This window comes from Marmota marmota, unplaced genomic scaffold (assembly GCF_001458135.2).
Source record: "Marmota marmota marmota unplaced genomic scaffold, marMar, whole genome shotgun sequence".
Classification (NCBI taxonomy): Eukaryota; Metazoa; Chordata; class Mammalia; order Rodentia; family Sciuridae; genus Marmota; species Marmota marmota.
In genome coordinates this window covers 5,126,874-5,154,681 of record NW_025999962.1, presented here as the reverse complement: position 1 = coordinate 5,154,681, position 27,808 = coordinate 5,126,874, and the positions used below count along the sequence as shown (strand labels likewise).

The 27,808-nt window shown below is 57.2% G+C and overlaps 2 protein-coding genes and 2 long non-coding RNA genes across 7 annotated transcripts in view; 2 read left to right on the top strand and 2 right to left on the bottom strand.

The window, feature by feature from the left end:
* LOC125616808 overlaps positions 1–15,483 on the bottom strand; it is a 35,637-nt gene extending 20,154 nt beyond the window's left edge. The window contains exons 1-2 of one of the 2 annotated variants that reach the window (XM_048803048.1): positions 8,935–15,483; positions 6,771–8,721 (exon numbers count right to left, since the gene is read on the bottom strand). In XM_048803048.1, the coding sequence (XP_048659005.1) occupies positions 7,485–8,702 (1,218 nt within the window). In that variant the 5' untranslated portion in view covers positions 8,703–8,721; positions 8,935–15,483 and the 3' untranslated portion in view covers positions 6,771–7,484. Of the gene's footprint in view, positions 1–6,770 lie in introns of those variants that run through there. The other variant, XM_048803049.1, reaches the window with a different exon arrangement.
* Positions 515–2,438, top strand: LOC125616813. The gene is made up of 3 exons (XR_007347569.1): positions 515–1,085; positions 1,898–2,027; positions 2,235–2,438. It is a non-coding gene; the product is annotated as an uncharacterized LOC125616813 (long non-coding RNA).
* Positions 15,484–15,579: 96 nt separating the features above from the next.
* The window catches only part of A4galt (alpha 1,4-galactosyltransferase (P blood group)), a 22,559-nt gene continuing 10,330 nt past the window's right edge, over positions 15,580–27,808 (bottom strand). Inside the window, exons 2-6 of one of the 3 annotated variants that reach the window (XR_007347564.1) lie at positions 23,732–23,832; positions 21,381–21,488; positions 19,561–19,962; positions 18,277–18,416; positions 17,914–18,065 (exon numbers count right to left, since the gene is read on the bottom strand). Coding sequence is in view for 2 of the 3 variants with exons in the window: in XM_048803045.1 (XP_048659002.1) it covers positions 15,924–16,985 (1,062 nt within the window). In the remaining variant the exon portion in view is untranslated. The other 2 variants (XM_048803045.1, XM_048803046.1) reach the window with 2 other exon arrangements.
* On the top strand, positions 20,338–23,846 carry LOC125616810. Its single transcript, XR_007347566.1, has 2 exons — positions 20,338–20,503; positions 21,125–23,846. It is a non-coding gene; the product is annotated as an uncharacterized LOC125616810 (long non-coding RNA).

Sequence of the window (27,808 nt, the reverse complement as noted above, 5' to 3'; positions counted from 1 at the left end):
CCCGGGCCTGGCCCTCCAGGGGTGATATGTGATTGGCCTGGTTTGGAAGGCGGGCACCACCTGGGGATCCCAGGGAGCCAGGGATACTACTTATAAAGACCCGGTTCTGTTGAACTGAGTTGTTAAGGGTATGGAAGGCCGAGGGCCTGGGGGACATGGCATCCTGCAGCATACCCAGGGGTCTGATGATGAATCAGGGAAGGCAAGATGAGGAGCAATGCTGTCCCCCACCCAGAGAGGGCAGAGTGTCTGCGACGATGTGCCGGTGTGCGCGTGTGCGTGTGCCTGGGCGTGCATGCCTGTCCATGTCTGCAGTGTGTCACGGGGCAGGCGGGTGCCTGGTGTGTGCTCCCCGCAGTGCATAAGTGCTCACGGATGGCAGCGGGTGGGGCTGGGATGCAAAGCCACGGTCCCCCGCGGTGTGGACACCCTCCGCTCGCTCCCTTTGTCCCTGGTACTTGAGGTGGCAACGCACAGTCTTCATAGACCCCCAGTTGGGTGGGGGAGAGGGTGGAAGGGGACAGAGCGGAGGAGCCGGGGCCTTGGGGTCCTGGGCGGCCGCCCCACCCGATGAAGGCTCTGCCCTCCAGGGGGCGCCCCCGAGCCAGAAAAGGGCTCCGGGTTCTGCGGTGGCTCCGTCCAAAACCTCCTCGGCCACCAGCGACCCGCAGCCTCGGTCCCCGGCCCCAGCCCTGAGCCCCGCGTTCCGCACCCTCGGCCCCTTCCTGGCGCCCAGCACGGGCCCGCCGTGGCCCCCGCGGGAGGGTGTGTCTGGGGGGCTGCGGGGGACGTTGGCGCCGCGTCCCCAGATGACCCCTCGGCGGGGGCGAGAAGCCGCGGGGAGAGCGCGGACCGTCCGGGAGGCTGTGGGCCCGCGCGGGCGGGGGACATCGCCTTTCCCGGTTTATTTCCTCCTCGCTGGTGGCCGGAGCACGGCAGAGGGCCCAGCAGGCGTCTGCAGGGCAGGGGATGCCCAGGGCCTGGAGGGCCCTTCCTTGAGCGACCCGGATGACAACAGTCCCCACCTGCTGGGGTGGATGAGGTCATGGGAGTCAGCGCCAAGAATAGGACCTGGCACAAAGAAGGTGACACATCCTGGACATTTCTAAATCCTTTCACGAGACACCAGAGCCCCCCCCACCCCCCCCACCCCCCCGCGCGCTTTCCACTTGACCCTGGTTCCCCTGGGGGCAACTTCTGGCTCCTTGGCTCCTCCAGCAGGGAGGAGCTGCTTGTCTCAGGCACAGTGCCAGCCCCCTCCTGGCCCGCAGAGAGCCAGCCTGCCCAGAGTTGACCAGCAAGCAGGGGTGGGGTGGGCCAACTTTTCCCAGGGGACTTCCTGCAGGGCCTGGGCAGGCCAGGCACCTGAGCAGGTGAGACCCAGGCAGATCCTGCCAGAGAAGCCTAGCCTGGGCAGCCTGGGTGGTCTCATGCCCACTGTCCTGCACAGCAGGGACCAGGGCCTCCTCCCTGGTGAGAGCATCCTGTACCCTCAGAAATACCACCTCACTGAGTGCAGAATTCTAACGAGGGAGCTGTGCTGAAGGTGGAGTTGGGGCCTGGGCTTTTGCTTTGACACTGGTGACATTGACCTTGAGCTGGTTACTTAACTCCCTGAACCTCAGTTTTCTTGTCTGTAAAATGGAAACAATTGTACCTATTGTGTCCCCAGCAACCTTTTTAATGACTCCATTTCACTCCTGGAGAGTGGGGTTCATCTTACACTTTTCTGTCTACCTTACAATTTGACGATTAAGTTCATTCATCGACTCATCAAAGAATAGTAATAAAGAATGTGAGAGCTTGATATTTGCCTGGCACCCTTGCTCATCCATTCCCCTGCCCATTCCCCTGCCCACGCTGGGAGGTAGAAGTCTGTATTATTCCTATTTCACAGAAGAGAAAATGGAGGCCAGAGACTTGAGGACTCATGGTCACAGAGCTGAACGTGATCTAGACCTGGGTGGTCTGGTTTCACGGACTGCCTCTCCAGGCCAGAGACAGGTGCATGTTAGCCCCTGACTAAGGTAAGCAAGGCCTAGCCAATTGGATAAAAGCACAGGTGATCTCTGGGTCAGATCTGCTGGCTGAGTCAGGGTGCAAGGGCAGGAGCTGGAGCAGCAGCTTTGGACCATGAGATGAAGGCTGAGTGTCAAGGCACAGAGAAGGGTTGCAGGACCCTGAAGGGTTTGGATGATGGACTAGATGCAGATGTTTTCTCTCCTTTATTTCAGCATGTGAGCTGTTTCCCTCCACCTCATTTCTATGCTTCTGAAACCAACCTGGGCCTGCACTGAAGACCCAAATGGAAATAAGGAGTGGCTGTGGACGAATTCTTCTTTCCGTCTCTCCGGGAAGTTGGGAGAGTTGAGGACGATTTTGCAATGGCCAGACATCCAGTTTGTGAAATACTGCTGTTTTTTTTTTCCTTCCCTTGCCAAAATATAATCATTTAGGGGATTTTTTTTTTTTTTTGAGAGAGAGAATTTTCAATATTTTTATTTATAGTTTTTCGGCGGACACAACATGTTTGTATGTGGTGCTGAGGATCGAACCTGGGCTGCACGCATGCCAGGCGAGCGTGCTACCGCTTGAGCCACATCCCCAGCCCGTTTAGGGGATTTTCATCGACTGTTTTTTTTTAGAAGTCTTGCTTTTCCCAGTCAGCTTGGTTAGGATGTAGCTTTTCCTGGTGAAGAAATATTGAGGTTCATTTGACTTCTCTGAGGTCTGATGGGAAGTGGGGGACTTTCCTGGGATAGGAGATGGGGTCATGTGACAGAAGAGAAGGCAGGGTCAGGGCTGGAGGCCAGGCCCTGGACAAGGTCAAGCAAAGGCAGAAACAGAGGAGGGTGACAGGCCAGCCCTGGCCCAGCACAGAGGCCTGAGCACAGGGAGGCTTGGCGGGGTTCAGGGGCACACCCCCAGGATCAGCCTCTCCTGGGTGGGGCGATCCTCTTCATGCCTCTCTAGAGGAGGCAGACTGGCCAAACGGGAAAGAAGTAGATACTGAGCAAGTGAAGCCTCTTGACTTAGAAGACACCTCAAGACCTTACAAAACAGGCCGGGCGCGGTGGCGCATGCCTGCAATCCCAGCAACTTTGGAGGCTGAGGCAGGAGGATCCCAAGTTCAAGGGACTTGGGGATTCAAGTAACTTAGTGAGCAAGCACCTAAGCAACTTGGAGAGACTCTGTCTCAAAATAAAAAATAAGCCGGGTGTGGTGGCACATGCCTCTAATCCCAGTGGCTCTGGAGGCTGAGGCAGAAGGACTGCAAGTTCAAAGCCAGCCTCAGCAGCTTAGTGAGGCCCTAAGCAACTCAGCAAGACCCTGTCTCTAAGTAAAATATAAAGTAGATCTGGGGATGTGGCTCAGTGGTTAAGCACCCCTGGGTCCAATCCCTGGTAAAAACAGTAAAATCAAGTCAGGGGAGCGCCTTCGTCAGAGGGGAGTGGAGCATCTGTCAAGTGTCCCCCTCGTGCCTGGCTGAGAGAGAGCTCAGAGCTGTCAGTGCTGCGGCCATCATTGTCCGGGTCATACGTGAGGCTAGCGTGTTCTGTGGCTTGAATGTCCCCCTGAGGCTTGCGTGTGGGAACATGATCTGGCATGCCGTCGTAAGGAGGGGGCTTTGGGGAGATGGCTAAAAGCCAACACCCTCATGAGTGGGATTGGTGCCCTTCCGAGAGAGGCCGAGGGAGCCCATTTGTGCCTTCTGCCCGTGGGGACCCTGGCAGAAGGTGCCATCTGGGAAGCAGAGGCTGAGCCCCCAGCAGGTACCAGGTCTGCCAGTGCCGTGACCTTGGGAGCCGCCTCCAGCACTGGGAGGACACTCTGTTATCCTAAGTGACTCAGCTGGGTATGGAGCCCGGGAGACCCACATCATCCTTGTTTTCAACACCGCCCCGCCCTGTGGTCATGGGTTTCTCTTGACCAGGAAAGGTCTGGCCGTGAGAAAGTTCCAGACTGCTATTAAAACACGGATGACGAAGGCAACAGGGCAGGCCCTTCTGTCTCTCCATCTGGGTTTTCTGTCTCTGAGTCCAGTCGGCACCGACAGGCATCTGTGACACGACTTAGTCACGACAGCCGCGACTTCCTGGGACCTCGCCTCGCACGTCCCCAGCGTTATTCTAGTTATTCTTTAATTGTGGCAAAATATGCACAACCTGAAGGTACCCCCCCTCCAGCTTCTGCAGGGCTGAGGCGGTGCCCAGAGCCCAGGCACCAGGCCGGCTTCAGCCCTGAGCTGCCCCCCAGGCTCCCCCACTATTTAGAAGTTCAGTCAGGTCCTCCCCACTGTGGGGCACGCTCGCTTTCATCTTGACCATGATCTTGCAGGGCTTGGAGATGCGAGGCGGTGTCTCCCTAAGCCTCCCTGGGGCCAATCTCTGTGGCCTCCCTCGCTGCCCCCCTCCCCGCCCGCTGACTCCGTGGCCTGAGCCCCCACTTTCCATTTCAGCCTGGCTGGAGGTTGCACCCCAGGCTCTTGACCAGGCTGTAGCTAGAGCTGGTCCCCACCCTCGCCCCCAGGCCCCCAGAGAACAACTGTGTGGCCATCACCACCCGGCGTGGGTCCTCAAGGGTAGAGTGGCCTTTAGAATGCTATTATCTCTGAAATGTCCCTCCACCGGGAACAGCCGGCCCAACAGAATGCTGGCAATGCCACCAACCACTCAGCTGTGACCTCAGTGGGGGGGCAACACGACAAGGTGGGGCTCTGGCTTACGGGGTACAGAGAGTACACCGCAGCAGAGAGCGGCCGATCCCCTAACAGACCCCCGCCAGGACGCGTGACCACAGCCGGGCATCCTGCAGACAGCTGTTTCCTGTTCCCAGACCTCGACATTCTGCTGGCTTAGCGGTGTCCCTCCTGGTGTTTCTACCAGGGACCAAACCTGGGTTCCACTTAGCTGGAAACTGGGACTGCCACTGGCCACGTGGGACTCCCTATCCATGGCACCAAGGAAAGGAAAGAAAACAACATATAAATACATATTCACACACATGTATGTATGTTTTCAATAACAACATTACTGAGACATAATTCACGTGCCCTAAAATTTGCCCTGTGGTTAAGTCCCTCTGGGTTCAGTCACTGGTACAGAAAAAAAAAAAAAATCTTTCCACATGTTTATTGCCCATATCTTTGGAGAAAGGCTTTTCAAAACCATTTCCCATTTTTAAATCGGGTCATTTTATTTATTTATTATGGTGGTAGGGTTGTGCAGTTCTGCTGCACAGCATGCTGATTTTATTACGTTTTTGGTGCCCCCCAAAGAAGCTCTGTGCCCACCAGAGGAGCCCCATACCCTCCTCCCAGCCCGCTGGTCTGCTCTCTGACTCTGGTTCTGCCAGCTGCAGACTTTTCCCTGTAAGTGGAATCACACAGCATGTGTGGCTGAGGAGGGGGTCGCTTGAGTCCGAGGGTTGGAGGTCAGCATGGGTCACAACGTGAGACCCCCATCTCAAAAATTCCATATTGCTGAATGATGGCTGCTTGTGCGGCTGCGCCCATCTGTCTGAGGGCTCCCCGGGGAGCCAGCACTGGGTGTGTGTAGAGATGTGAGAGGGGATTACTGAGAGGCATTGGCTCCTGGGATTCCAGAGGCCTTCTCTGCGCTGGAGACCCTGGATCTGGGTTGGGTCCCTCAGTCCAAGTCCAAAGGCCTCAGAGCCTCCAAACCAGGGAAGCCGAAGGTTTCATTCCCAGTCTGAAGCCAAAAGCCTGAGAGGGAAGGGGCTGCTGGGACAGGTCCCAGAGCCCACAGGCCACAGAGCCTGGGATTCCAATGTCCAAGGAGCAGGAAGAGTCCATCCGGGGCTTGGAAGACACCAGTCACCTTCTGTACTTGCTCTCTGGGCCCCCAGCAGATGAGATGCCACCCACACTGAGGGTGTCCTCCCACCTGGCCCACTCGGACCCCCTGCTCACCCTCGCCTCGAAGCCCTCACAGACACACTCCTCAGGCGGATTCTCACGTGGGTTCCACCTTTGGGCTGCCACCTCCTGCCACCTATGCACGCTCCCTTATGACTTTTCGTGGACGTGTTCATTTCTCCGCAGACGTACCTGAGGGGGGAAGTGCTGGTCATGTGGTGACTCGGCTGAACTTTTTGAGGAAGTGCCAGGGTGTTCTTCTGAAGTTGTCACTCCGTCTCGCCTTCCCCAGCAATGCCCTGAGTTCCAATTTCTTCACATCCTCGCAGTCACTGGTCTGGCTTTCTGGTTACAGCCGTCCCAGAGGGTGTGAAACACCACCACTCGTGGCTTTGAGTCACATATCCTTTTTTTAGGGGGGGAGGAGGAAGGTGGGTCCCATGGATTGAATTCAGGGGAACTAAAACACTGAGCTACATCCTCAGCTCTATTTTTTTGCATTTTATTTAGAGACAGGGTCTCACTGAGTTGCTTAGTGCCTTGCATTTGCTGAGGCTGGCTGTGAACTCATGATTTTCCTGCCTCAGCCTCCTATGCACTGCACCCCTCGAGTTGCATATCCTTAATGATTAATGATGCCAAACATCCTTCCGGCTGGGCTTGGTGGCATGCTGTAATCCCAGCTACTTGGGCGGCTGAGGAAGGAGGATCGCAAGTTTGAGGCCAGCCTAAGCAACTTAGCAAGGCCCTAAGCAACTTAGCAAGACCCTGTCTCAAAAAATAAAAAGGTGGGCTGGGGATATGGCTCAAGCGGTAGCGCGCTCGCCTGGCATGCGTGCGGCCCGGGTTCGATCCTCAGCACCACATACAAACAAAGATGTTGTGTCCGCCGAAAACTAAATAAATAAATATGAAAAATAAATAAATAAAAAGGTCTGAGGATGTGGCTCAGTGGTTAAGTCCCTCTGGGTTCAATCACTGGTACAGAAAAAAAAAAAAATCTTCCCACATGTTTATTGCTCATATCTTTGGAGAAAGGCTTTTCAAAACCATTTCCCGTTTTTAAATTGGGTCATATTGATTGATTGATTGATTGATTGATTGATGGTGGTAGGGGTTGAACCCAGGGGCACTTAACCACTGAGCTCCACATCCCCAGCCCTTTTTATTTTGAGACAGGGTCTGGCTAAGTTGCCCAGGCTGGCCTTGAATTTGTGATCCTCCTTCCTCAGCCTCCCGAGTACCTGAGATCACAGGTGTGGGCCACCCCTCCCAGTTCCATTTGTGCTTCTGATGTCATTGCCAAATCCAAAATCATGAAGAGTAATTCTGTTTTCTTCTTAGAGTTTTATAGCTGTAGCTCTTATGTTTAAATCCTTGATCTATTTGGAGTTAATTTTTGGACGAGGTGTGACGAGGGGACCCAACTGCCTTCTTTTGCGGGTGGCCGCAGCTTCCCACGCCTCTGGTGGAGAAGTCCCTTTTCCCCATTGGATTGTCTTGTCACTTTGTCAAAACTCATCTGACAGTGACTGGAAGGGCTTATTTCTGGGCTGTGCTCTGTTCCATGGGTGGCCGTCTGTCCTTAAGCCCACACCGCTCTGTCTCAATGACCCTCGTCAGTTCTGAAGCCAGCGAGGGTGCGGCCCTTGTCCGCGATGTCCCTCTCTTTCGATGCCTTGCGTTTCCATTCAGCTTTTTTGGGTCGACTTGCTGATTTGTCCAGATCAATTCTCCAACAAGCACCGATGGCGGTGGTTGACCTTAAAACAGGGTCTTTAGGTTGCGGAGTCACATGGGGAGGTGACAATCTTGGAGGGTGATTAGCCCTCTCAGAGATGGGTACAGTGATCACTGGGACTTTGTGTCCCTTTTCGGGGACAAGGGTGACTGCGCTAAGGAAGTGTCCATCTTGTGAATCGCAGCCTGGGAGGGCAGCTGCTGCTGGTGGGAGCCCTCGCGTGTGCCACGGGCCTCTCAGAGCAGCTGCTGGAGAACCGGAGGGGTGGACTGTGCTCGTGACCGTGGCACTGTCCCTCAGCTCCAAGGCCACCCTGCTGCGGGTGCTGCAAACCACATTGCTCCTTTGCCCACGGGAAGCCTGTCTTGCTCTGCTGATGGCACATTCTAGAAGGAGACCCGGGCTGGAGGAGGAGGGAGGACTCCTCATCTGCTCAGGCTCCTGCCAGAACCATCGCCCTGGCCACGGCTCTCCAGTGGGCAGTGGACTTAGTCCCAGCTTCAAATCCCTCTCCCCCTGGCAGGTACCAGCTGCAGCGTGTCTCTTCAGAGACTGGCCCTGGCTGGCCGGCACCCCCTCCACCGAGGCCCCCCCAGGCTCCCGAGGCAGCAGCACCCAGATTGGCAGCGTCTGCTCCTCAGGTGTGAGCAGCCAGCACAGCGGCCAGATCAATCCTCGCCCCTCCCCTTCCCTGCCCAGCCCCAGGGGACGGGGGAGGCCTGTCCATGTGGCCCACACCCTCCACCCCTGGGAGCCGCTGTGGGGGTGGGGGCAGATGGATGTTGCATCAGCCCCCCCCCCTGCCCGGTGAGGGGAGGAGTTTCCCTGGGGTCCACTGAGGCTTCTGGTGGAGCCAGCTTCTGGGATCCGGAAGCCTCCACTGCTTGAGGGCCGGCAGAGTCTGGGTGGAGGCCTGAGAGCCACGGGGTGGGCCAGGCGTGGGCATGGCCGCCAGCAGGGGAACCGCCAGGGCCTCGACCCCAGGCTCCACTGACCTCCATCCCCACACTTGGGGGCCCATCTCCCGGCAGCGACACCTTGGGCTGGTTGCTGGTGTGATAGCAGGAGCAAAGGTGACCCCATTTTGTTTTATGACTCCATCCTGTAGAACAACCAGGCCAAGTAGAAGGGTCATGACTGGGGCAACATGTCCTTTCCCTTTTACTTTAGAAACCTTTAAGAACATGGAACTACCTAAGGGGGCATCGTTTCTGTAACTAGGGTAACGGGGCTCTGTTTCTGTAACTGGGGTGACTGGGATCACTGTGATTGGTTACGCTTCCCTCCGCCTGACTGCCCTCTCCCGCTTCTGTACCTGGCTGGCTTGCATTGGCTGGACCCCCGAACATCCTTTTTTGCAGTTTTCAGGCTTATAAGGAGCGCCCTTGCAATTGTTGATTGGGCTGATCAGGGGAACAGCTTTATGTTCCGGTCAGTCGCCACCGGTGTGCTTCAGTAGAGGCTTGATTCGATCATACGTGCGTGGTCTGGAAGTCAGTTGATGAAACCCTGGGACGAAGCTTCAACTATAACACTTGGACGGCGGATGTGTTTGCAGGTGGAAGGACGCTGGGCCTGTGCCCCCCCTGTCTGCACCCCTCCCATTTGTGAGGTGGCCACTAACTAGTCCCCAGGACACTGTGTTCTCCTCGGTGAGGCGGAGACCCCGCCGCCCTTGAGTTCTCCTGCAGGTGAGGGTGGGGGGGGAGCTTTGGGAAACGCAGATCCTGGCTATTCCAGAGCCTGGCACGTCCTTGGGACTCTTTCAGCCTGTGGGGACACTGACTTTCTGTGCCTGAAGGACCCTGGGCTGAGACTGGAAAAGGACCACCGTGTCAGGCCGGTGGCCGCCGTTTCTGTGCTCTGGACGGAGCTGTGCCGGGCAGCAGGGGCAGGAGCACATGAACGAGGCTGTATGAAGGGACCCACTTGCCCTCTTTGAGCACTCATTTCCTCTTGGCAAAGTGACAATCGTGCTACCCACTCAGAGGGTTGGGGGGGTCGGCACATGGCAAACACCTGCCCTTGGATGGCACTTGCCACATGGGGACACCATGTGGGCCTCTATTGCTTTTGGACTTTGAGATGTGGCCTCCTGATATGGATGCCCTGCTGTGGAGCCCAGGCTGCATCTGGAACTTTCCTCCCAGGCACTGAAACAGGCTCCCCGACAAGGTGGCTAGGTAGAGCCCTTGGTCCCATCCAGGTCTCTTAGAAATCTGTGGTTGTGCTGGGCGTGGGCCTACAATCCCAGCAGCTCAGGAGGCTGAGGAAGGAGGATTGAAGTTCAAAGCCAGCCTCAGCAACTTAGCGAGACCTTGTCTCAAAATAAATAATAAAAAGTGCTGGGGATGTGACTCAGTGGTTAAGTGCCCCTGAGTTCAATCCCTGGTACAAAAAAAAAAAAAAAAAAAATCTCTGTGGTCACTTTCCAGTACTAGCCCCTGAAAAGCCTCATCTATTCGGGGACCTCAGGACAAGAGACTGCTGGGTTCCCTGCTCCCACTTTGTAGAGGAAGCAGCTGAGACTCGTATTAGATGTAACTAGTCTCACCGGGAGTTTGTGACCAGGCTTCTGGGCCCTAGAACACTGTTCTGCCTGCGACGCTGCAGGGACCCCAGGACCCCTTCTTGGGGTCTCTATGGAGCAGGGATCGCACACCCCCAACTAACTCTGAGCGTCTCAGGGAAGTTTTGAGGTGAATTTCCTGGAGGCCTGCCCGGCCCCTCTCCACACTGTTGTTGTTTATTTCCTGTCCCCTCCATCCGTCCCCTGCCCTGGCGCACGGAGGCCGCAGGGCAACATTGGAGGGTCCTGAGTGGCGCAGAAGGCCTGAGGTTCATGGGAAAGAAGGGCGTGTAGGTCCCCGGGCCCGCGGGGACTCAGTTCATGGATTCTCCCCTCAGCAGGCAACCACATCCCATCCAACCGTGGGCTGGGCTGGGGCCAAGAGGGGACCCACCCGAGGCTCTACAAGGAGTGATGTTCTGGGCAGAGGCAAGTGGGGTCTTCTGTCCCTTGGGGGCACTGAGGGAGGGAAAAGAGCATCCTGGGCCCCAGATAGACAAAGCTGCTGCTCTGAGGCCCAGCTCTGCCCACACTGTGCAGGTGGCCCTCGGTCTGTGTGCATCTCCTGGGCCCAGGCCCTCCTGCTCTGAGGGTACGGTGACCAGCCAAGTGTCCACTGTCATCAACTGGTGGTGTGGCCCCGGGGAGGAGGAGCTGGCACTGCGATCTGGCGCTCTGAGAGGCTCAGCTTTCAGTCTGCCGCGGCTCCGGAGCTCCTCCATCCTGCCCTGGTTGCGTTCGGGCCTGCAGGCTTCCGGACTCTCCACACCTGCTGCCCCTTCCCCAGGACCACTCCTGGGGGCAGGCAGCCCCCTAAAAGGGGCCCCTGGCCTCCGCCTCCTCACCCAGCCAGGGCCTCTCTGCGGCGTCACCTGACTCTGCAGTCCCGACCCTGCTGGCCCAAGCTCCAGGGAGGCCCTGGCATTTAATCTCAGCTGATACCCATCTTCCCCTCCAGGCCTTGGCCAGGAGCCAGGCTGCGCCCAGCGTCCCCACGTTCAGGCCTAGACCACGGCCCCTGGCAGCCACCTCCCACCTCACTACCTTCTTGTTCTTGTTCCATGTTTATGTTATTTATTTATCTATTCACGCATTTATTTTTGCAGGACTGGGAATCAAGCCCAGGGCTACTCTACCACTGAGCTACGGCTTTATCTTTTCTTTTTGAGACAGGTTTTCTCACTTGGTTGCCTTGAACTTGCGATCCTCCTGCCCCAGCCTCTTGAGTACCTAGGATGACAGGCCACTGTGCTGTCGTCATGTATATGTTATGGAAATGCACAGACCCTAGACCCTATGTGCGAGAGCAGTGAATTCCCACCAAGAAACACATATCACCAGCATCCGATCAAGAAATGACAACCAGCTGGGCCTGGTGGCCCAGACCTGTGATTCCAGCTACTAGGGAGGCTAAGGCAGGAGGATCATGAGGCCCTGTCCCAAAAGATAAAAAGGACTGGGGCCGTGGCTCAGCGGCAGAGTGCTTGCCCAGCATGTGTGCGGCGCTGGGCACCATCCCCAGTACCTGCTGCCAGGAGAACGTTAATAGAAGTGACAAGTAAAGCCTCCAGAGTACCTCACTAAAGACGTTTGTCTTGAAGCCAGGTGTGGTGGCCCAGGCCTGGGATCCCAGCTACTCAGAAGGTGCGGGAGAAAGATCACTGAGAGCAGGGTTTGATAGCAGCCCGGGCACCGTAGTGAGGCCATCTCAAAATAGACATTTGCCCATTAGCCTTGGACACTCTCCCCTCCTCCCCATTAGATGGGAAGCAGCAGCCACCAGAGCACTTTGCAAACCACATGTGGGGGTGGCCGAGGGCCCCACTGACCTTGGAGCACTGCCCCTGGGACTGCGCTATGAGGCATTATTCTACATTATTTAAGCCTTTTGATTTGGGGACTTTTTGCTGTACTTTAACCTACATAAGTGGGAACACTTGATTTCCGCCACTCAGCGGCAGGTCTCCTGTCTGATCTTGACGTTGGCGGGGGCTGGGAGGAGCTGATTTGGGCAGGTGGGCCAGGGCCGTGAAGACAGACTTCAGGACCATTTGCCTTCACTCCGTAAGGACCTCCCTGGCTTCCTCCTGTCATGGCTACCCTGGAGGTGAGCACTCTACCCCTTCTCACCCCGCTGCAGAAGCTCGGGTCACTCCTGAGTTAGGGCCCCCAGCCCGGCCCCTTCCTGACCTTCAACCTCACAGCAGAATTCCCAGCATGCCTTGTGTCGGGCTGGCTCAGGTCTGGACAAGTGAACCACAAAGCCAGACTTTCAGGGGCAGGGCCCAGGCTCGCCCACTCTCAGCCTCTCTTGGGCACTCAGAGAGGGGAACTTCCAATTTAATATTTAATCAAGAAGTTGAATATTGATTCGCCAGTGGGAGGAAATGATCTCCCCTGTCCTCATCCTGATGGGAAACCGACTTCTGTCCTCCCCAGGTCGGCCAGCCTGCAAGGCTCACTGACAGCCTGGCTGCTCGAGCCCCTGCCGGCCGCTCAGTGCCCCCAACAGAGGGAAGGTCCGCATCATCCTCCTCAGTCTTGGACAAAGACCTCTGAAAACACAGTCCCGGAAACAAGCCGAGAAACTAGCAAAGGGTCTGAGGCCGTCCCCAGGGCCGTTCCACTGAGCCTGTCCCCCGCTCTTCTCTCCCAGAACTCAGTGTAGAGCTAATGTTCCAGCTCCTTCCCCAGAGGCAGCGGCTGAGGCTGCCAGGGCATCAGGCAAGGCGAGCTGGGATGGGGCTGGAGGAATCAGGCCCAGGAAGGACAGGGGTCAGACCCCTTAGGCTGCTGTGGGGGCTCAGGGAGGACACGGGACTCTGGGCCGTGGGACTTGGCGTGGGGAGGTAGTGAGGAGTTATGCCCCTACCCCAGGCTGGCTCTGGACTCATCCCCAGCCAGCCTTCTTGCTGCCCTGAGCTCAGAAAGCCAAGGCCTGGGTTCGAATCCTGACACTGCCACCTAGTTTCTTAGTCTCGGTTTCCCCACATGGTAAGTGGGGGGCAAAGATAACACTTGTAATAACTAAAAAGTTATGAAAAGATAGGTAAAAAGATTGGAGAAATGACTTGACTTAGAATCCATTGTCTTCACGGGTCATTCACTTGGTTCCACGCCACTTGGTTCATTTGATAGTCACAACCCTGTTAGGAGGCGGGCACCACCCAGCTTCTCCGTGCAAAAGAGAAGCCAGGCAGAGCCCTGGCCAGGGATCAGAGACAAGGAGGGAGGCAAAGAGGATCTCTGGGTCCCCTGCCCTCCTTTGGACAGCAGCCCGGAGTTTCTCCCAGCCTAGATGAGGTGCAAGAATACAGCATAATGATGGGTGGGGGCCTCTGGCGGGCTGGGGTGAGAGTGCTGGGCTCCTCCCAGCCTGGAGGGCAACCAGCCTTTCTCCTATTCCTCAGCCCCACCCTCCCCTCCGCGTACTCTGCTGGTTCCCACCTCAATCCTTACAGCAGCTGCATCCAGAGGCCTGGCATGGGGCAGGCGGGGCAGGGTGGCACCCCTACCATCCAGGCTGCTGAATGGAGCAGCCTCACCAGAACATGGAAGGGAGAAAAGCAGCCTCCTCCCCTGCCCCTGTGCTGCCCAGTTTCTCAGAGGTGGCTGCCAGAGCATCGAGAGTTCTCCCTCCCAGTCTTGCACGGGGCCCTGCCTGGCAGGATTCGAGGAGGGTCTGGGGCCAAGGCTGCCTCCTGGATCCTATTTCCAGGACACGGCCCTCTGGGAAGGCCTGCACACTCTTGGCCACCTGCAGTCCTACAGATGGGGTTGCAGCTGCCTGCTCTGGCTGCCTTTCTGGGTCAGGGTCAGGGGCCAAGGATCTCTTACTGGCACTCTCTGGGTAGAGACAGGCCAGGGCTGTCCCTTCTGGGTCCTCAGCTCTGCAGGGACAGACAGCGCCCACATAGCTGCATGAATGCCTTGCCCCCACAATATGATCCTGAGCCCACCTCCAGGAATGACCCCAGCAGACCCTCCCCTTCAAGATCTTGGTGGGGACAGGCCAAGAACCCAACAATCATGGATGATGAGCTGTGGGGCTGGAGGAGGGGTACTCGGGAGGCTTCCTGGAGGAGATCTCGCACTGTGGGGAGAAACAGGCACTGGTTGGTGAAGATGGCTGAGGGGGGCATCGCAAGCCACATGGCTCAAGCATCGAGCACCCACACACTTTTCTAGGGTGAAGTGAGGATAGCAAAATTAAGTTGGGTATGGCCTGGGAGGGAGGCGGGGCCTGGTCTTGGGGCCTTCGATGCCGGGCTCAGGAGCTACTACTGCTCTGTGGCCCACGGGGAGCTGTGGAAGAGCAATGCTAGACCCTAAGAGACCATCTCACCCGTCCAATATATGGTCACACGAATGACTTGTAGTATTAAAGTAAAAGTGGTAATTCTAAAACATTATTAAAAGTTAGGTAAAATGATATTGTAGTTGGAGAAATAATTGGCTTAGAATCCATTGTCCTCGTAAGATAGATAAATAAATAAATCTCCTGCTCCTGAATCCCTACAGCTGGCAGCTGGCTCCTCAAGGTGTCACCCCCCATGGGCAGGTGGAGTCCAGAGGCCCCAGAAGGCCTCCCCTCCCACCACTGAAGAGCAGCCCACTGTCCCAGGGCTGCTGGCAGCACCCCAGTCCTCCTGGGGGTGATTCTCCTGCCTGGAAGGAACGCCCAGCCCTCAGAGGCCAAGCCCAGTGTGAGCCAGCTGGGGCCTGGCCCTGCAGAGTCCTCCTCTGGCTCAGACCTAGGCCACCCAGCAGGACACTATGGCATTCCCAGGCTCCACGGAGAGTCCTGTGGGCCCCATAGACCCTCATAGGTTCCTGGCTGTGACTCCCACCAGGGGGTCTGGTATCCTCATTTAGCCCCATTTAACTTAAAACAGATTCAGGCTTATTATGGGGTGGAAATGGGAGGGGCTCGGGGACCCAACCTAGACTGTTTGTGTGCCTGGGAAATTGAGGGGGAAAAGGACTCCTCCCACCTGAGGCTCAGTGACCCCCCATCACCCGGGGGCTGACCTGGAGGCCACTGTCGGCAGCTGCATGACCCCCGCGGCGTCCCGGGCTGAATGCGTGAAGGCACAAGGACCACGAAGCGCTGGACATCCAGCCACGTTTATTATAATTGTTCTCCTGAGTTTATGGGGGGTCTTTCAAATTCTTCCCCTGAATCAAAAGAACTTCCTCAGCCCTGTGCCCATGAAGTGGGCAGCTGGCACAGGCCACCTGAGCAACATCCCTGGGTGAGAGGATGGAGCCCCCAGCCCAGCGCTGCCCCCTCAGTCCTCCCCAAAGAAACCTCCCATGCCTGGATCTGCACCTGCGCTCTCGACTGCGGCCACCTCTGCTCTGCCCGGGAGCTGGTCCCTCCTTCCTTGTCCCCTCTGCTCAGGTTTCTCGGAGCTCCCCTCAGGGGCCCTCAGCCCCCACTGGCTGGGCTCCGGGTGTCACCCAGGAAGTTGCTTTGCCGTTCCAGGTGGGAGGTGCACTCTTCCTGCCACGTGTCTGGACGGGCACTCCCGATGGTTCTGGAATGCTCTGTGGGCCTCTGACCCGAGCCAGGGCGCCGGCCGAGGGGGTTCCCACCAGGGTTACCCCAGCCTGGAGCAGCCGGGGGGCCTGTGGACCGTGCTCAGGCCTCAGCCTGCCCCACGCCCGGCTGTGGCTGCCCGGACCTCCCTCTCCTGCCCGCCCACCTCCAGGAGAGGCGCCAGGCCGGCTCCTCACCAGTACATCTTCATGATCTCGTGTGTCGAGGGGCAGTAGCGGGCGTGGAGCTGGGCCAGCAGTGCCCTGGACGTGGCCTCGAAGCGCGTGCCCTGGCTCTTCTTGTTCCACACGTGGACAGCGTAGGTGGCATTGAGCAGCCGGGTCAGCTCCTCGGGCCTGACCTCCTCAAAGTACCTCTTCCAGCTCTGCCAGGGGACGGGGTAGAAGGCCTCCCGGGGCAGGGCGGTGACCCCGCGGCAAGTGTGGCTCTCCCCTAGGCTACGGATGGAGCACCACTTCTTGAAGACCCGCGTGAGCAGCTGGGGCCCCTGGTGGCCCCATATCCAGCCGTTGTAGTGGGCCACGAAGTCCCGCATGCACAGAGCCAGGAACTCGTGCTGCCGCTCGAAGGCCAGGAAGGCCCCGTTGAGGACGTAGCGGGACTGGGTGCCCAGCACGTTGGTCAGGTTCCTTAGGTTCTTGAGGACGATGAAGTCCGTGTCCAGGTAGATGCCGCCAAACTTCCAGAGCAGCGCAATCCTGGAAGCGTCGGAGAGCACGGGCAGCAGGTAGGGCTCCCAGCGCCGCCGCACGGCCCGGTACCAGGCTGCCAGCGGCGTGTCCCGGAACAGCTCCTCCAGGTCCAGCGGGAGCAGCTGCACGTTGGGGAAGCAGCCCAGAAGCGAGAGGCCCAGGTGCCGGGGCAGGGGCGCCTGGCCACCGGGAAGCCCCTTCATCAGGACCACCACCTGGGACTCGGGGTGGGTCCTGGCGGCCGACTCCACGGAGCACATGAACAGGAAGTTGGGGTTGGTCCGGTCTGAGGTCTCCAGGAAGAAGATGTTGCCTGGAGGGGGGGTGCTGGAGGACGGGGCTGGGGGCGTGAGTGGGGGGCAGGGGATGTCCACAGGCAGGCTATAGAGCTGCCCTTGGTCCTTGGGCTCTCCCACAACATGCCAGTAGATCATGACAGAGACAAAAAACGTGAACTTGAAGCCGATGATGAACAGGGTGCAGACCCGCTGCCTGGGGGTGCCCCGGAGTAGCCGCAGCAGGCAGTCGGAGGGCTTGGGCATGGTCTCCCCGATCACACAAGGAGCCTCCCGTGGGAACTGGCTGGTCTGCAAGAGATGAGCACCGTCATTCAGGCAGGCCACGCGCATCCCCAACCCGCTAGAGAAAGGCCTCCTGCGGCCGTCAGCCCGAGCAAGGCCAGTTTCCAAGCCCAGCGTCCGGGCGGATCCCAACCAGCCGGCTGCTCACCTGGGTTGGGAGCAGTGGGCCACAGACTTGCTCTCTGTAACAAACCCGTGACCCCAGAGGATGGTGTCACCTATGGTGTGTAGCCATGCAAGGACTCTCGGAAGTGACGTCCTTGCTACCCGACACACAGGCCTCTGCCTGGTGAGGCCTGTCTCCCTGGGCCTGCTGGGGTGGGCAGCCTGTCCTGTGAGAGCCAGCTCAGGCTGCCCTTAGATGCATGACCAGGGCAGATCCCCACAGGCCTCGCGGATGCTGAGCGTGAAGATGGCAGCTCAGGCGACAGCCTGTAACCTTTACTGGTACTACTGCCTCTGGACCCCCAGTCTTCCCTGGTGACCTTCATATGGCCAGTTGCTGAAACAAGTGGCTGGGAGAACAAGACAGGCTTGAGCCCTGTTCCCCAGGGCAGGGCGGGGTGAGCACCTGGGAGGCACAGGGCACCCAACCCTGCCTGAGCTGGCAGTGAGACCTGGGCAAGTCATTGAACTCGGAGCCTTGGTCTCCCATCTGCAGGACAGGAGCACTGGAGGCCACTGGAGAGTCACATTCTTTTATTCATTCAGTAGACACGAATCTTCCCCTACAGGCCAAGCGACTTCTTCCATGTGGGGGCCATGCTCATCTCCGACTTCCAGATGAGGAAAGGGAGGCTCGAGACTCTCCAAACCTCACCTGGAGTCCCAGAGCCACAAGTGGCAAGGCTGGGGACCATGAGCTCACAGCTGCACCACCTGCCTGGAGGGGGCACAGGAAGGTGCCCAGTGTGTCAGAGGCACTTGGACACAGTGCCCTGTTCCATATTCACTACTAACAGCAACTGACCTCCTTATTCCACACCACGTTTACAACCCTTGGAAAGTCCCAGGAACACCTGCATCATTTTTCTTTAAGGGCTAAGAAACATGGGCACAAAGGGGTAGAGAGACGGCTCAGGCTGGATGCTAACAGGAGCTGGGAATCAGCTCCCTCCCAGGACAACTGGAAACTTCAAGTGGCTGCCCCACCGCTTGAGGGTGGTGCTGGGAGCTTGGGGCTTGAGCAATAGACTGGACTCCCTGGGGTGGAGGGCAGGGAAGCTCGACCACTTCTCTGATTGCAACTGACCAGCCTGGGCAGCCCACTGCAGAGAGGCCGGGATCTGCGCAGTCTGCAGGCCTCCTGGAGACATGCCCGGCTCAGCAGCTGGCCTTCTCCGACAACGGGACCGTGGCCTTTCCACACACTCTTGACGCCTGCACGTTCATCTGCAAAAGATGGCAAGAGACAGAGTGAGGCGGGCTGCAGGCTGTCTGTTCCCTTGCTCAGCCCTGCAGGGAACACTTGCAGGGTCAGGCCCTGTGCTGGGCCTGGGAGCAGGAAGGAATTGGACAGAGGCTCCCCTGCAGGAGCTCTGGGCCTGGTGGGGGACATTTGGAAACAGATGGGACAATAGGATCAATGACTCCCCAGGGGAAAAGACATTTGGACGGAGCACCAGGGTGAGAAGGCAGAGTGTGTTGGATGGAGGAGGCAGAGGCGGGTCTGCAGCTCCACAAGACTCATGGCACAAGAGTGGAGTGTGGGGGACCCTCTCTCCCCAGTGCCCAGCAGGGCGCCAGCACACAGTATGTACAAAGGAAGTCAGTAGTTCACTGGCTCATCATCTCACTCTCTCATTGACTGGCTCACACCTGGCAGCCAGAGAGATGCTTTAGAAGTCAGAGCTGGGTGCAGAGGCCAAGGGCAGAGGATCACTTGAGCTCAAGAGTTCAAGATCAGCCTGGGTAAGACAGCCAGAGCTCATCTCAAGAAGCCAGAGTCAGCCCGGCACTGTGGCGCACTCCTGTAATCCCAGTGGCTTGGGAGGCTGAGGTAGGAGGATCAAGAGTTCAAAGCCAGCTTCAGCAATGGTGAGGCGCTAAGCAACTCAGTGAGACCCTGTCTCTAATAAAATACAAAACAGGGCCGGGGATGTGGCTCAGCGGTAGAGCACCCGCCTTGCACGTGTGACGCACTGGGTTCAATCCTCAGCACCACAGAAAAATAAATAAAGTATTTTGTCCAACTACAAGTAAAAAAAATTAAAAAAAAAAAAAGTAACAAAATAGGGCTGGGATGTGGCTCAGTGGTTGAGTGACCCTGAGTTCAATCCCTGGTACCAAAAAAAAAAGAAGCCAGAGTCAGGCCCCACTGCTGGAGGCCCACCACCAGGCCCTGCGCGTGCCCCCCCCCCAAGTCCCACCTCTGCTCTAGCCACACGGGGCCTCCAGCTCTGACTCAGGTCTCACGTAGCCACCACCATGGGGCCCTGGCACCTGCCACTTCCCTGCTCAAAATGCTCTCTCCACAAGTGTTCTCACGGCTCTTCTCAGACCTTCACCCCGAACTCATCTCCTCACGGAGACCCACCCTAAAATTCCAAGGCCGCCATCTGAGAGCCCTGCTGCAGCCGACCCTCCGGGCGCACATCCTGACTCGCGTCCCCCCTCTTCCTTGTTTCGCCCCTGTGCTTGGAACAGGGCTCCATGGGGCAGGTGTGTTGGGTCCAGGACTGTGCCTGGCTCTCGAGGTAGACTCCACAAGGGCTGAGCGGGAAGGCTGGGGCGCAGCTCGGGGCGCAGCACCCATGGAGCACGCCGAGGCCCGGGTTCCATGGAGAGCGAGTCGATGGACAGGGTGGACCAGGGGGCGAGTGAACAGGGAGCTGTGAGAAGAGCGGCGCCAGAGCCCAGAGAACCGCTGGGACCCCACAGGTCCTGGTGACAGAGCTGAGTGGTAAACCAAGACTGTGCCCACTTCCCCGTCTTGTTCCTGCAGGGAGGGAGGCTAGTTTGGTCCTGAGCATTTTTAACCTAATGTGAGCCACACTGCTAGGTGGGACAGACAGGTGGACGGACAGCCGGGAAGCCTCAAGCAAGGCCTGGCTGCTTGGGACCCTCATGCCAGAAGGATCTGAGTCCACCACGGGGTGGGCGGGGGCTAGGTCTGACACGGGGACAGGAAATGCTGCCCGCACCCTCGCCTGACCATGGCTGGGGGTGCCAGGCTCGGGTGGCACCATATATGGTGCCGGAGCCCATGACCCAGGAATAGAAGCTGTGTATGGGGCCAAGTTGGCCACAGCCCAATACCCGAGTGACCTCAGGCTCAAAGCATGCTCTTGGTCCCCTAAATGGGCTTTGCAGCTGTGGCACAAGTCCTGGTCCTTGTCAACCGGGCCTGGAACACCCCTGCCACCTCCTCCTGCCTCCAGGCTTCCGGCCCTGTGGCCAGCAAGCGAGTTAACCTTGTCACTTTGGGCCCTTCCGTGGCTCCCTGTTGGGAGGACCCCCACTCCCATGATTCATCTCAGGTAAGAGCCAAGGGTGAGCAGAGCGAGGTGGTGGAGAGGCCTGGACCCACCACGGGGAGTGTGGACACCGGGGCCAGGCCCCAGCACAGGGAGAAGCTTTCTAAGCTGGCGGTCAGCACCTCTCAGGGCCTGCATCCACGTCTGCTTCCCCAGGAAGAGCCCCTCTGGCCCTCTCTGGGCTCCCACGTCCAGCCTAGCTCAGGCCAGCCCTGGCTGACAGTGGCCCAAAAGCAGAGTCATGGGGATGGTCAGACCCGTCCACAGCAAGCCCCACGAACCCCGCCTCCACGCTGAGTGGCTCCCTGAGTGCTAGCGCTGGGCCCTTGGAGAGCCAGATGTCCTGATGGGGACATGGAGAGGGAAGGGGACTCAGTCAGGCAAGGGAAGAGCAGGGCCTCGGGCCTCGGTCGGGGGGCCTCCACAGCTCCCTCTGCTCCCTGCGGGCAGCGTCTGCACTTTCATAACCTTCTGGAGGGACGCGAATCCCCCCCCCCCAGTCTCCATCCAGCGAAGGGAGAGGAGAGAGGGCGGCCAGTTCTTAGTCAGGCTCGTGTCAACCTCCTGTGGCCGCCCAACAGATGGCCACAGACTTGGTGGCTTAACACTGACATTCTCTCACAGTTCCAGAGGGCAGGAGTCCAGCGTCAAGGTATCAGCAGGACGGCGTTCTCTCCTCAGGCCCCAGAAGGACCCTTCCTGCCTCTTTTGGCCCCTGTTGGCTCCGGGCATGGCGGGGCCTGAGGCTGCCCTGCGCCGGCTCTGCCGCCTTCTCACCCCCTTGTCCAGCGTCCCCTTGGTCTCTTTCGACACTCGCCATCAGACTCACAGCCCAGCTGGGTAATCAGGACGAGTCTCTCATCTCAGGACCCTTAATCACCTCCGCAAAGACGGCTTCCCACCGAGGTCACACTCGCAGGTGGGTCAGGACACCCGGAACTGTTTCTGAAGCTCTGTTGGTCCCACCACGCTCCGCCCTGGAACCACCCTGAGAAGGGAGAAGGTCTGTTGGCAAGTCCCAGGTGGAGAAGCCGAGGCTGCGGCAGACAGCGACTTCCTCACGTCACAAAGGATCAGAGGCACAGTGGGGGTGAGGACCCAGGGCCTGACCCTGGAGCCCAGGGCTGCGTCCCTCTCCGTGCACCGATGTCTTGCAGTCATGGCTTCACGGGGCCCCTTCTCAGAGGGGCCCTCCTTGGCCACTTGGCCTGAGTGGCCACCCTCCGCCCCCTACTTCTGGTCACTTCGTGGGGTGGAAGCAGACTGAGACCAGGGGAGCCATGTATGGGGACTGAGTGTCCTGGGACTGTGAGGGTGAGGGCGCAGGACAGGCAGAGGGAGACCTGGGCCGAGGTGGCCCCATAGGAGCACTCAGAGCAGCCCCTCAAGAGACGGCAGTGAGGGCCACGCATTGGAAGCCTTTTCTCTGACAGGATGACCAGGCGGTTTCTTTGTGCAGATCTATCAAGGGGCCGGGAGGGAGGGACATTCAGGGAGCATGACCCTGTGGCCCTCTTACGCCCAAGGCCAGCAGCATGGAGCCTGGCCTGGCCCCTCCCTCTTTATCAGGACCCCCAATTCTCGAGATTGGACAGAGCACACGATCCGACCCCATAGTCACCCAGAGTCCCCAGGCCACATGCTTCACAGTTTCCCTTCAGATCAGGACTTGGTGTGGGCAGCCTGGGGGACAAGGACCCTGCTGACACTCCTGGGTTCCCCTCCCAGCCCTGCCACATGCCAGCAGGACAGGTCACCTCCCTGAGCCTCGAGTTCCTCATCCGTGGAGAGGGTGTACCCAGGCCCAGGCCGCCGGCTACTGTGGGATTCAGTCTGGGGAGGGTCTCAGCCAGGCCCTGAGCTCAGGTGCGGGGTCCAGGGAGGACCCGGGCAGGGTGAGGGCAAGGGAGGCTCAGGCTTCTAAACCACCTTCTCTGCCATCCTTGCTTCCAGGGCCCCACCCCCTTGGGACCATGTGGCCTTGATCTCCACTGACAGGGCAGCCCTCTGGGGACACAGCAAGGTGGGCGCCCTCCATGGCAGCAGAAAGGGTCCGAGGTGACATGCCAGTGTCCTCCAGCAGACAGGCTGGTCTAGGTTTTCCCGCCACGTCCATCCTTCCTTCTCTGTTGACAACACCCGGTTCCACCCCCGACACTGACCCCACTGCGGGCTTCCAGGATGGACACTCAGTTCAGGTCTGGCTGATGACTGCATTCCCTTGGCCACAGTGACGGGGTCAGGGAGGGACATCACCCAGGCCAGGCCAAGCAGAGGCACGCGCATTCTCATGGGGTCACTGAGCTGTGAGCCAGAATCAGGGACCTGCCACGTCAAGCGTTGCCAACAGCTGGAGAGAAAGAGACCGGGTGGCTTGTCTGCACCTGAGCCCCACTGGACCCGAAGCCAGATCTCTCCTGGGCTCGTCCTGTCAGTAGAACATTCTCCTCCTCAGTTTGAGCCAATGTGCACTGGATTCCCACTCTCACAATCGTGAGTAATTTTACACACACAGGAATAGCAAGGACAGGGTCTCCTCCAGGGGCCACGTTCCAGGAACTGGACGCTTGAGTTAAAAGAGTGGTCAAGGGCCACTTTCGTTGGCCCATAAAGTGTGATTTCTTTTTACCAAGAAAAAGTATTTATATATTTTACCACAGAAAACAACCAGGACACTTTAAAACATTATCTGCGAGGCAGCACCCCAGGCTCCGGGCTTGGACTCAGCCTGGCTTTGAGTCCAGCAGAGCCAGCTGCTAGCGGGTGCTGACCAACGACCCCTGCCAAATTCGGACAATCACAGTGTCCTCGCAGAGCCCCAGGAGGCTTCGAGAGCTGCCTGGTAAACAGTGCCCAGGTGAGCGTGTCAGTGCCCAGGTGAGCGTGTCACTGCCCAGGTGAGCGTGTCAGTGCCCAGGTGGGCACAAGCCCACGCCAGGCCTCTGCTCGTACAGAGCTCAGTAAGAGCCTGGGCTGCTGGGGACACGTGGGTCGGGGAGGACCTGGGATTTCACAAACACAAGGCAGAAGTGTGGGGGCACTCTGGGGACCACGCCTTCCTGACCTGAACACAAGGCGCTGGCCAATCACTGCACTTCAGGTCCCAGCTCGGAGAGCAAGGTGGTCTTCAGTGGAGGCTACCCCTGCGGTTGAGTCACATTCACCTGTCCCTTGTCGTCCTTTATGGACAGAACTTTCTAAGAACAGTGTCCCCCCCAAATAAAAGCTCACCTCCGAATGTGCTTCCCTCTCTCGTCGGCCTCCAGTGACTTTCTCTTGCTCTGCCTTTTGGGGAGCTTGAGGCCGAGGGCCGGGGAAAGCCGTCCTGGAGCCTGTGTAAAGGTAATCTGTGTCTGCGTTTATTTTGCATCACCCCTAATTCAACGAGCGACCTTAGTTCAGCGCCTGCGCTGGACGGGGGTGGCGCGGAAGCTCTTGGGGGCTCACTGCAGCCAAGGCTACACCAAACCAGAGACGACCTGGTCTAACCTGCCACTGAGGAGGCTGCGGGCGGGAGCGGCAGTGTCGGCCTCCACAGAGAACTGGTGGCGGCAGGCCTAGAACCTGGCTCTCAGGTCAGCACTGAGTGACCAGCCGTCGGAGCTGCGCGCACCCCACACCTCCAGCCACGACTCTGCCCACAGGACCCAGCTCAGAGGCGGTGGGGGACTGGCTCATGGCCTCCATCCCTCACCTGTGCAAGTGGAGACCGGCTCTGCCTGACCACTGTGTCCCCTTTACCTGCTCCCATGGGAGTGGGGACTGGAAGTCTGGGCCAACACATATGGGAGAGGGGCCCTGGGTGGAGCGAGACCCTGAGAGAGCACACATGCTCACGAGCACACACAGGAGCTGGTGGGAGACAGCACAGATGGGCCCTTCTCAGAACCTTCCCCAAGTCCAGGGGAGAGGAGGCTCAAAAATAAATGATGGAGGGCTGGGGCTGCAACTCCGTGGCAGAGCGCTTGCCTAGCACGTGTGAGGCAGGGTTCAAAGTCTCAGCACCAGATAAAATAAATAAATAAAGGTATTGTGTCCATCTACAACTAAAGAAAATAAATAAATAAAAATTAAAAAAACAAACGATGGAGCCGTGTGTGGAGCTGCACACCTGTAACCTCAGTGACTTGGGAGGCTGAGGCAGGTGGATCACAAGTTCAAGGTCAGCCTCAGCAACTTAGCAAGACCCTAAGCAATTCTGTGAGACCCTGTCTCAAAAATAAAAAGGGCTGGGGACGTGGCACAGTGGCAGAGTGCCCCGGGGTTCAATCCCCAGTAACAACCACAACAGAAAAGTAAATGATGGAAACTTCCGCTGACTCTGTCAACCAGCCCTCACTCAAGACCTTCGCACTCTACCCCAGTGCCCTCCTGTTCTTCTCTCCCCAGGGCTCCCTGTCCCTCTGGACCTCCCCCTGCTGCCCTTCTAGACGGGTTCCACCCACATTTCCCTTCCTCTTGGCAAGGGCAAGCATTGTTCATGGGATAAGTCACTGAGCAGGGACCCAGGCTTCCAGAAACACAAGGATCTCAGAAAGAAAGTCCGGAGACCAGGAAAGATCACAGCCTCCAGAATCCCAATCCAGGTGCTCCGACAGTGGTCCTGCTACTAACTGGCAATGTGACCTCAGGCCTATCTCTGTCCCTGGGGCTTAGTGTTTTTTTCTCCATAGAGATAAGGGGTAGGTTCTGGTCTCACAGCACTGGTCCTCCTGGGTGGGAAAATCAACACCCAGAGTTTCCAAAGGCCACTTGGAGGGTCCGCCATCCTGTTTCCAACCCACCTGCCCACCCACAATCTTTTAAGGCATGAATAGACTATTTCTACTTAAGAAGTAAGAGTGGGGGCTGGGGTGGGCTCAGCAGCAAAGCGCTTGCCTAGCATGTGTGAGGCACTGGGTTCGAGTCTCAGCACCACATTTAATAAATAAATAAAGGTTCATCAACATCTAAAAAAATATTAAAAAAAAAAAAAAAGAGTGGCAACTCGTGGAAGTGACAACTTGTAACAGGGCTGTTTCAGAGCAGTGGTTACAAAGTGTGCTTGCTCCAAAGCCTTTAAGGAGCTCCAACCACAAAATCAAGCACAGAGGGCTTGCTCTGTGGGTAGCTCAGACAGAAAATGCGGGGTGTGAAGACTTGTTTCCAGTAGGAATATGGCTGGGCAACGCAGGGAGAAGCTGCTTCAAAACCAAAAAACCCTTTAAAAAGTAATCCCATCCCCAAGGAAAGAACAGAAAGTCATGATACAAGTGCTGGAGATGAGTCGGGCAAATTGAAAGGTATCTGATGAGGACCCTAGTGAGAACTGATAGATCTCAAGGGGAAAAAAAAATGCAGAAGACCAAGCCATCTCCTAGACCAGACTGCAGGGAGGACATGGGAGAACTGACTCCATGATCTGAGCAGCAGCGCCCGTCTGCAGTCCTGGCTACTTGGGAGGCTCAGAGAGGAGGATCGCTCCAGCCAGGAGTTTGAGGCTAGTCTGAGCAGCACCGAGACCCCATCTCAAAAACGAAAAGAACGCAGGGGGCAGGGAGGTATGGACAAAATCAAACAGGTAATCAGACATAAAAGAATCCAAGAAGGAAAAAATAATAATAACAAGATGGATCCAGGAACTCTGTCCAAGAGACCCAACACACGCACAACTGGAGACCCCGGAGCAACTGACAGAATCAACGTTCACAATTATAACTCAGGAAAATCCGATTTTATGAGTCAAAGAAGGACACCATGTACTAGCAAAAACAGGGACGCCAAGTGGCACATCCCCAACGGTGTAGCACAATCACTGGACTTTAAAGATACGAGACAAAAAGATGGAGTCATCATGACACCAAGAGAAGGGGTCTGCCTCAGGCTGCTGGACAGAGAGCCAGGGGCAGGTCCTCCAGGTCCCCAAGGAAAAGAAGTCTGAGCCAGAGATTCGGCCATTCTGTTCCCGGCCCGGAGGGTTGAGTGCCCACAGTTTGGAGATGCGGGGGGCCTGGGCCACTCAGACCACATCACTCCCACGAGCCCCGAGGAAAACAGAGGGACAAGCTTTGGCAAAAGCACTGGGTATATTTCACTCCAGGTCAAGAAGGTGGGGGACAGTAGCAATGAGGATGACAGAATAGAAGGAAGACATTACATAGTCAATGTAGAAATGACACGGCCAAGACCAGACTGGCAGGGGCCGGCGGGGCCGGTGGGGACAGCAACAAGCGATCGCTGTGTCCTATTTAACTGCTGGGACAAAAGCTGAAAAAGCCACCAGTGGACGTTTAGGCACCTTTAAGATGCAAAGATGACCACAGTGAGGGGTGATGCCACCTTATTGAATTTGATACACCAGTGTTTATAAGATGCATTGTTAAGTTATGTGACACTAAAAAGTTGAAAATGCTGCTAATCACACCAGGACGCTTCGGCTTACAACATAGAATTTTTTAAAAAAAATTTTTTAGTTATAGTTGGGCACAATACCTTTATTTTATTTTATGTGGTGCTGAGGATCGAACCCAGCACCTTGCATGTGCTAGGTAAGCGCTCTACCGCTGTGCTACAGCCCCAGCCCCACATAGAATTTTTTTTTAATGTTTATTTTTTAGTGGTAGTTGGATACAATACCTTTATTTTATTTATTTACTTTTATGTGGTGCTGAGAGTTGAACCCAGGACCTCGCATATTTGAGGCCAGTGCTCTACCGCTGAGCCAAAACCCCAGCCCCTAGAATTTTTATTTAGAAAGAAATATTCTTTTTCTTCCCCAGAGTGCTGGGCCTCCAGGAGGCTGGACGGACACTGTCCCCTAAGCTGAAGCCTGATTCCTCTGAATGACTTTGGCTCAGGTGGGGGCATCCACCGCCACCTCCCACAGCAGCAAGTGCCTGGGTAATCAGCTGTGGCTCCCTCCCGGCCCCAGGACTACTGCCCAAGCTGCAGATACTCTCCTGCCCCCGGCATTGCATGCGTGGGCAAGGGTGCCGTCCTGAAGGCTGCCGGACACAGCTCCCAAAGGGGTGAGTATAGAAACACCCACCGCTACAGAACCTCTCAACCGAGCAGCTAAAATGAGACCCGACAAGAGAAAGGCAGCGGGCAGCAAGAGACACAAGTGTTAGTCACAAAAGAAAAACACGGACATGTTGAAAGAGGGAGCTGGGATCAGTACAGACCCAGATACAAACATAATAGTCACCACTAAAACAAAATGCTGGAGAGACCAAAGACAGCTGCCAATAAATATAGAGGATGAACTCGCCTGTATTTAAGAAGAAAAAGTGTGTTTCTTGTTTTTTTGTTTTTGGCGGGGGGGGGGGG